General features: G+C 36.1%; 1 protein-coding gene across 3 annotated transcripts in view; it reads right to left on the reverse strand.

The window, feature by feature from the left end:
• The window catches only part of PLEKHH2 (pleckstrin homology, MyTH4 and FERM domain containing H2), an 85,218-nt gene extending 75,644 nt beyond the window's left edge, over positions 1–9,574 (reverse strand). Inside the window, exons 1-3 of one of the 3 annotated variants that reach the window (XR_003045685.1) lie at positions 9,427–9,549; positions 5,525–5,629; positions 3,430–3,559 (exon numbers count right to left, since the gene is read on the reverse strand). Coding sequence is in view for 2 of the 3 variants with exons in the window: in XM_025045224.1 (XP_024900992.1) it covers positions 3,430–3,559; positions 5,525–5,577 (183 nt within the window). In the remaining variant the exon portion in view is untranslated. Of the gene's footprint in view, positions 1–3,429; positions 3,560–5,524; positions 5,630–9,426 lie in introns of all 3 variants that reach the window. The other 2 variants (XM_025045224.1, XM_006909638.3) reach the window with 2 other exon arrangements.
• Between the last annotated feature and the right edge of the window lie 405 nt (positions 9,575–9,979).

The raw sequence follows: 9,979 nt of genomic DNA on the forward strand, positions 1-9,979 counted from the left end.
TTAATCAGTAATTACATTTGTTTAAGTCACCTTCTTGTACACTTAACCAGTATGTCTGTGTAGAAAGACACAGGAAAATAATGAGTTTCTTTCATGTGCCAGGCACTCTACTAGCTGCATCACAAAAAAGTGTGAAAGATCTAAGGCTTAATGCCAGCTCTGTAATTAATAGCTGTGTGATATTGGGCATACCACTCAAATAGTATCAGTCTTAATGTCAACATCTTTAGACTGGGGATAATAGTTACCTCACAGGATTACCTTGGGGTTTAAACTAGTTAGCAGTTGTACTAAAGGCTTAGGACCATAGTTAGCACCTAGGGTTAGCTGCCTATAGCCAGTGCCAATAAAACAGAACTAAGAACCAAAACTGTTGCAAGAAAGAAAAGTTGGCTAGAATTCCTGGCAAAGAGGTGAAGAATCAAATTAGTATTCTCTCAAGAATCTTCAGCCTTGGGCCTACATCCATTTAGGGGGAAGGTCTGGGGAACTATTAGGGAAAAGCCTTGGAGCGGACCGGCCCTAACACAAAACCAAAGGTTATGGATGTGACCAGACTGGCTTCTAGAATGCGATATTCAAGTGGGCATGTAGAAGCAATGCAGTAGGGTTTGCTTTTAAAAATATGTTATGTAAATAGCTATTACTACATACACACACCCTAACACACACAGATACCTGCCCCCTGCAGAGATGGATTTATATGTTGCGTGGCTGAATAGAAGACAGAATAGATGAGTGGTAAGAATAGCAGAGAAAGCAAGGAATGTGGTAATAAAACTAGATGAGACAGGCCATATGGAGTGATGGCTAAGCATTCAGTCTCTAAAAAAAAGCAAAATGCCTGGTTTCAAATCTTGGCTCCACCACTTTTTGGCATGAATTTAGGCAAGCTAAATAACTTTTATGTGCCTAAGTTTCCTCCTATGTAAATACGGATAATATTAGCACCTAACTCATAAGGTTGTTGTAAGTAGTAAAGAGTTAACTTATATAAAGCACTTAGAAGGTTGCTTGGCACACTATAAGCCTCAGTTTCCTAATCTGTAAAATGGGGACAATAAAATTTCTAACTTCACAAGTTGTTACAGGAATTAAACAAATCACATCTATAAAGTGCTTAGCACATAATAAATCAATAAATACTTGATATTTTTATTAAAACATGGGTGCGTACCAAAAACAATTTTCAATCCAGAGAAAAATATTTCATAATGGAATATAACAGAAAATATTGGGAAAACGTTTTTCCCATTTTGATGTTGAATATATTTACTGGGAAACCATGAGTAACTTGGCATACTTATCCATTTTCCACTGTATGAAACACATCTGAATAATTCCATCTCTTAGACCTGACAAAGGACTTAAGTAACAGATATAAAACATAAAAGACTCCCCCCAAAAAAGAAGAAAGGGAAACCATAACTAAAACGGCAACTTTGAAATAATATTCCTCTTAATATTAATTTGCAGACAAAGAAAAAAGAAAACCTAATAACATAAATTATTAATCAAAAAGCCATTTACAATTTCACTTGTAGAGAAAATAACACAAAATTTTTAAATAGGCACTCAAAAAAATTTGTTGCAACAAGACTTCTAAAGAACAAAAGAAATACTGCCATCAAATTTAGAATTTCAAGGCTGTTGAATTGGAAGTCAAATAGCATAATTACTATTTAGTCCAGAAGAAACCAGGAGAGTATAGAAGTCAAGGGAAACAAGAAAATGTTAAGAAGGAGGCTGCGGTCAACAGTGTGCCAACTGCTGAGAGGCTAAGGCAACACCTGGGAAGTGTCCAGAGGGTTAACAACAAGAATACAATTGGTAATCTTGACGAAAATTGTATGGGGTTGTTGGGATTGTGGAAAATACCAGATAAACCACAGTACAACTTGGGAAATGGTTTTTATAGAGAGAGGAGCAAAAGACAAAGCATGAGTCACTAACTTGAGTTAGGATAACCTTCTCCAAATTGGAGATATTCAAAGTGGCATTTTTTTTTCAAGCTACAAGTTTAATTCTAATGGTGAGAAATAAAGCAAATTGATATTAGAGATTTATTCCACAAAGCCTATTACTGGGTCACTTTAATCTTTCCACCTAAAAGATGTTAAAGTACAAAAATTCAAGATGATACATATGAAAGTGTAAACTGAATAATGTTATACTGGGTTTTATTAAAATACTTATATGCTAAGAGATCCTTAGCTAGTAATTGAAAGAAAATTTAAGGTCTCTTTTACAGATGTGATACATATAACACCACTTCATCTCAAAAGGATTATGTAGGCTGGAGTTTAAGAAACCACTTATAAATTCTTCGGATCAGTTTAGAATGACCATTAATATCATTTATCCATTCATCCAGATAGCACTGTCCAATAGAAACATATAATGTAAGTCATATGTATAATTTAAAATTTTCTAGTACCCACATTTTCTAGTAAAAAGAAGTAAAATTAATTTTAATAATTTTTATTTAATACAATATCCAAAAATTATCATTTCAACACATAATCAATGTAAAACTTATTGCTGAGATATTTTAAATTCTTTTTTTTCATTCTACATCTTTGATATCTGGTGTGTGTTTTACATTTGAAACACATCTCAATTTTAACTAGCCTCATTTCAAATGCTCAACAGCCACTTGTGGCTAGTGACTGTCATATTGGACAGTGCAGGTCTAGAATCCAAGTTCCTTGGAAATAGGAACATGGGTTATCTTATTCACAGATGTTAACTGTACCATTAAGAACAATGTCACATAATCAGTCCTCAACGAATATTTGTTTAATGAATGAATGACCAAATGAATGAATTTATCTATTGATTTTACACATGTGTATACCCCAAAACTTCTGTGACATAAGTGGAATTTTATTACACAATTAGAACTACTAAGAGAAGCAAATAATTATATTAAATTCAATTCCAGCCAAGATGATAATTTAGTGATATATAGTCAATATAAATTCTTAAAAAGTTACATATTTTCAAATACAGTATAAACACATTTTATTATTAATAGAGAACATCCTCCCATAGTCACTTTAAACATCATCTTCCTAAACATTTAGTAGATCAAATGCTGTCACGCACCTCTAGTAAAATCAAATAAATTATAGCTTTTCTCTCTGGAATGAATGAAGTCCACATTCATCAAATACACACAATTCTTAATGGAATTCTGAGTTATTCCACTAATGTTTGCAAAGAAATGTTTTTGTCTTAATGTCTAACTGACTCTAAAACTGGCAAAAGAATATGCCAAATACAGCTTCAAAGCCCTGACAAAAAGTTAAATTATATTCACTATTTTTAAAATGTTTACTCCTAAAAGCACTGAGATTATTCAATATAAATAAAATAGGCCCCAAATAGCTGATGTTTAATAACAAAGGTTTAGGGAGAAAAACTTACCTTCTCTGCTAAGAGCTCTCTTATCTTGCTTGCTTGAACTCTAAATTTCATGAGCTGGGACTCCAAAGCTACACATCGTTCTTTCCAATCTACTGCTCCTTCTGTCTCAGAAAGCTCTGCCATATTTTTTCTATAAAGGAATGCATTCAAATGGCATAATATCAATTAGCATTCAGGATAATTCACTAAATCATCCAATGTACACATTCTAGTCACCACCTAATGATATCCAGATACAAGTTTTGAATTCTAAGATAAATTCCAGAACTGGTGGTAGCTCACGGAAAAAAACTTAGTAAGCCAGGGTTGGAGGCCCAACAGTGTTAATTGAACTTTCTATGTAACTTAACTCTCTATGTCTCAGTTTATCCAATATAGAAAAAGGGAGACACAGTAATAACGAACCATTCTTCATGGGTATGTTGTGAGGAACAAGTGAAAAATTGTTTTTAACAACACTTTGGACAGTATAATAGCACCACACAAACACAGAGTACTGCTATTATTTTAGCTTTGTTCAACAGATAATATTTTAAAAATCTATCCACTCATAATTTTACCACACTCTTAAATTTACAGAATTATTACAGTTTAATTCAATTGGTAGCATGATAGAATTACCTAAAGAAATGTTATACCAGTGCAACAATTATGGCTTAGATTTATATTAATTATTACTTATCACCACCCTAAATTTGTCCACGTTCAGGCTGTCTTTCAAGCCAAAAGTCAGTCCTTTAGCATATTTAACTGGGCAAAGTATTATGACCCTGGACAAGTCTGCATAATTTTCATTTGGTGCAAGAAGAGAAAACCTATAACTGTAAAATTTGGAATCACCTATATTAAATAAATCTGGAATCTGTGCTTTCCATGATATTAACTTTTCTTTTGGAGGACATTAATCCCAGAGAGAAGCAGTATAAGGGGGAAGTCACGAGGCAGGAAAAGTGGTTTTGAAATTATAAAGTGCAAAAAATTATTACTTGATTTGGAAGCATTACTGTTTCTGGCTCCAGGGTTTATAAAAGTCGTTTTAAATGTTTGTTAATGTTTTCTCAGGCCATTTAATAAATGGCTTAAAATGGATGTCTGAATTGGTCTTGCTATGAATTGATAAAATTTGCATTAAGAATAGATCTCCTGGAGAAGTCGAGCCCAAGTCATGGGATGTATGTGACAGCAAAACTCTCAGAACCCCAGGAAAGAAGTACAGTTTAAGTGTACTATGCTGTTTTTTTTGTTTTACAAAAATATGTCTACCTCGGATATTAATAAAGTTCATTTTCCAAATATTTAGTGTAATATAACCCCTTCTTAAACCTATATCATTTTTAAAACCCACAAAAGATTATTTTCTTAGAATATTGTTTTGTTCTTAAATCAGTTTTCAAACTAATTCTTATGTTTTCATTCGATAATTTAGAAATAAATATAAGCGAAGTTGTCCTACAAGGCTACAACCATCTCAAAGCCTCTGGATGCCCCTACATTCTAGCCATACTTTAAGGGAAACTTATAATCGTAGAGATGGAAATCATTCTCTTTTCATATTTTTCGTTTCTATGGAGACCTCATTCGATTATTTTCTGAGTTTTTTTTCTAAGGATATTAGCCTTGTTAATGACCTTTTTCATTACCCACATTAGTATTTGCTATCAATGATTTTGGAGTGAATGATATAGTTTGTCAGTCACAAACTTTTTTCAATTCTACTGCTACTTCATTTCTCTTCTCATCAGCTTTAGAGTGGACAAGAAAAGAAAATATGGATGAAATATTAAAAATAAAGTACTGTCCTGCAATGGACATCTTTATGTCTTGAACCATTCATATCATTGCACAGAAATGTGGGGACACTCTTCTATCTTAAGCCACAAGAAGAGTCTATTTCATATTGGTTAATTTTTGCCCTACATCTAAAATAATGTGTTTAATGCTGTAGAAATTTTACAATATTAAAATTTCTACAGCTTTAAAAATAACATTTTCAACAGATGAAAATCAATGTAATACACTATATGAATAGAATAAAAGACAAATACCATATGATCATTTCAATAGATGTAGAAAAACATTCCACAAAATCTCAAACCTTTTCATGATAAAAACATTCAACAAACTTCCAATTGAAAGAAACATCCTCATCTTGATAACAGAGCATCTACGAAAGCATCTCAATGGTAAATGACTGATCCACCTAAGATAAGAAACAAGATAAGGATGTCTGCTCTCAACCACTTCTGCCCAGGGCAAGTAAATAAAATAGAAAGCATCCAGATTGGAAAAGAAGAACTAAAATTATCTCTATCTTCAGGTGTTATGATCTTGTACATAGAAAATTCTAAGAAATCCACAAAAAACTATTAAAACTATTTGAGTTCAGCAAAGTTTCAGGAGACCAAATCCATATATAGAAATCAATTGTTTTTCTAGATACTAGCAAAAAAATAAAAATAAAAAAATAAAATCAAGAATATATTCTATTCATAAGAGCATCAAAAAGAATTAAATACTTAGGAATAAATTTAACAAAAGAAGTGTAAGACTTGTACTCTGGAAACTATAAAACATCATTGAAAGAAATTAAAGAAGACCTAAACAATTGGAAGACATCCCACATTCATGTATTGGAAAAACATATTACTGTGAAGATGGCAATACTTGCTAATGGATATACACATTCAATGAAATCTCTATAAAAATTCCAACTGTATATTTTGCAGGAATTGACAATCTGATCCTAAAATTCACATGGAAATTCTGGGGACCAAGAATAGTCAAAACAATCTTGAAAATTTATAGAACTCACATGTTCCAATTTCAAAAATTACTACAAAGCTCTAATAATCAAGACTGCATGGTACTAAAAGACAGACATACAAACTAATAGAATAAAGATAGACATACAAACTAATAGAATAAAATTAAGAATACTGAAAAAAAAAAACCCCTCACATTTATATTCAATTGAATTTTGAATATAATTCAAAGGTGCCAAGGGTGCCAAGACCATTTATTGGGGAAAGAATAGTTTTTTCAACAAATGGTGCTAGACAACTGAATATCCATATGCAAAAGAAAGAATTTGGACCCCTCATATCATATACACGAATTAACTCAAAATGGATCGAACACTTACATATAAGAGTACAAGTTCTAAAATCTTAGAAGAAAACATAGGTATCAGTCTTTGTGACCTTGGACAGGCGACAGATTCTTAGATACGATGTGTAAAGCATAAATGATCAAAGAAAAAATAGATAAACTGGACTTAATCAAAATTGAAAACTTTTGTGCTTCAAAGGACACCATCATGAAGGTGAAAAGATAAGCTACAAAACTGGAAGAAATATTTGCAAATCATACATCTGACTTGATTTGTATGATATGATAAGGGACTTGTATCCAGAATATATAAAGAACTCTTACAACTCAACAGCGATAAAAAACAATTAAAAAGTAGGCAAAGGATCTAAAGAAGATACACAAATGGCCAATAAGCACTTGAAGAGATGCTTAATATCATTAGCTATAAGAGAAAATGCAAATCAAAAATTATAATGACATATCTCTGTATACCAAAAAGGAGGGCTATAATAATAATAATAATAAAGACATGTAATAACAAGTGTTGGTGGGGATGTAGAAAAATTGGAACTCCCATATACTGCTGTGGGAATGTAAAAATGGTACAGCTACTTTGGAAAACTTGTACACAAATGTTCATAGCAGCATTACTCAATTAGCCAAAAAGTAGAAACCACCCGAGTCCATCATCAAATGAATGGATAGACAAAATGTGGTATAGCCATACAGTGAAATATTACTCAGCCTCAAAAAACGAATAGAGCACTACTACATGCTACAATGGATGAACCTTGAAAACATTACCCTAAGTGCCAACTGAAAGAAGCCAAACACCAAAGGGCCCATACCGTATAATTCCATTTACATGGAATAGGTAAATCCAAAGAGACGGAAAGTAGGTTAGTGATTGCTAAGGACTGTGAAGAGAGAGCAACGATGATCAGCTTGGGGTTTTTTTTGGAGTGATGAAAATATTCTAAAATTAGATAGTGCTAATGGTTGCACAACTATGTGAATATACTAAAAACCACTGAACTGTATACTTTAAAAGGGTAAATTTTATAGTTTGTGAATTATACCTCAGTAAAAAAAGGGCATATATTTACAAATAAGGTTTTTAAAAAAGTAACAGTTTAAGTGAATGTGTATTGAGGCAACATCAACAAATTTAATGATCCATTGTTTGTGGTTATCCCTGCCAAGAATTCCACCATTAGCTCAAATAATTTAGAGGTAATTGTTAACCTCAAATATGACAAGAATCAGACATATATCTTTGCAAGAATACTTTGCTATGAAAATGACACAATATTTAAATTTTAAGTTAAACATACCTATTCTTTAATTATGCTAATTACCTATTTTACAGTGAAGTAGCAAAACCTTAAAAATATCATTGGCATTTATGGTCTGCATTCCCTATTAATAGGATCATAATTTTTTAAAAAAATTCCAAACTACAGATTGCTTGGCTAATGGTCTGTCCTGAGGTCTAGACACCTGATTTCCTCATTTCATTCTGTAATTTCAGTTAGTATAAAGTAACTGCTGTGTTAACTAGCCATTTTGAGTAAATATTCTAATTTTGAACAACAGCCGCCATCATTTTCCGTTACCACTGATTTTATAAAACCCAACTCTATAGCTTTGGGAGCTATAATCACTTGCTAAATAAATGTCATTTTTAGATTTTGAATTTGAAAGTAATCTGTCTTTACTGCAATGGACAGAAAAACGTCTTGGTTTTCCAATTGCACCCCCCCCCTCCCCGCCCGCGTAACTTTCGGAAATATTTACTGACACAAAATTAACTGTTTACAATTGTGGACTGAAATGCTCTTTTCTCTGAATCTTTGACTTCCTGTTTCTCTTCCAAATCCCAAAGGGAAAGAAAAAGAAAAAGAAAATTACGATCTCATCCTTTTAGGCTTACCCTGATGAAGCTCAGGGTAGTCACTCATTCTTTAGTTCTCTTAAGGAACAACTTAACTTGGCCAGGTAACTTTTTTTTTTTTTTTTAACTAAAGAAGAAAAGATGCCTTTCTTGACCGTACTGAGGCATGCCTTGCTTAAGGAACCTCCTGACCACCCCAGAGCCCCACTTGGGCAAAGCCTGCCCTTTGGGGACACTACCAAGAACAGCCATGCTGCTCACTTCACAGCTTCCCCGCGACACACACGGCCGCGCGGTCGGGGGTTGAGATTGGCATTTTTACAAAGAAAGTAGTGACCTACAGGTAGCACAGCACTAGAGCGTGTACAGCGTAAATGATTCAACTCTTTCCACTGCGTTTCGCACATCAAAATCTATGGCTCAAATGTTCCGTCTTTTAAAAAGTAGTTTAATAACTTCAGGGACAGCGCAATTTCATGGCAGGTCACCTAAGGGCACTTTGACATTCCAGCAACTCGAGGTGTAGAAAATGGTTCTTCCAAGTTTTGAGAAGTTTAGTCTCCGAGGTCACAGGGGCTCCCAAGAAGCTGAGGCCGAACCGCAGCATCCCTAACTGCGTGGGCCACTCGGCTGGGGATGCAGGGCTCCCGGGTGCGACTCCCCGCCACGAGCGCCCGCGCCGGGCCACAACCCGGGCCCCGCTTTTTCAAACAAAATGTCACGGGAGACCAAGGGTCGAGGAGCCGCCGGCCACAGCCCCAAGATGAGACGGTCCAGGGGGCAGCGAGGGGGACGACGTCAGAAGTCTGCGGCGGGAGGCAGGGCGCGAGGGGCGAATCCTGCACCACCCCACTCCATCCCAGGGGTCCCCTCCCTCCTGCTCTGCCCGCCGCCCCCATCCTCCGCCCGGGAAGACGTGCCCCCAGGACCGCGCGCTCTCAAGGGGGCGGGGATACCCGGGCATCCGAGGCTCCGAGGTCACCCCTTAACACCGGCCCATCCCATCAGCCTACCTTTGCTACGGGACCCCGGCTGCCGAGCCCGATAACCCGACGGCGCCTGTGCCGGGCTCCTGGCGCTCTCAGCCCCCCGCCGGCCTCACACAGAGCCGGGAGCCGGAGGGGGCAGGGAACCGCCTCCTCCTGAACTGGCGGCAGAAGCAGCCAGTAGGAGGTCGCAGCTGAGCTCTCTACGTCACCTGAGGGTGTGGCTATGACTTTGACTCCTCGCAGTCCCTACAGCCCGAGGGAGTTTTGTCCAGGAGTGTGTCTACCCGCTAGCCTTCGCCACAACTCGAGTTTAGAGCCTGTTGAGGCGGTCACCTCCTTTCCATTCCCTCTGCTTCGACTCAGCACCCACCTGTTTGATCTCCCCAACTGAAGTCTCTCCTCTTGTCAATCCATCCTTCACCCTCTTGCCAGGTTAACTGTCCTGGAGTGCAATTTTGAAACACGCCCTGCTAAACATCTTCATTGGTGTCCTTTTGCTTAAATTATCAAGAACAGATTCTCTATTCAAGGCTTCCATACTACTTTTTCAGGTTTACTTTAAACACCTGCCCTTCGT

Source organism: Pteropus alecto, unplaced genomic scaffold (assembly GCF_000325575.1).
Source record: "Pteropus alecto unplaced genomic scaffold, ASM32557v1 scaffold131, whole genome shotgun sequence".
Classification (NCBI taxonomy): Eukaryota; Metazoa; Chordata; class Mammalia; order Chiroptera; family Pteropodidae; genus Pteropus; species Pteropus alecto.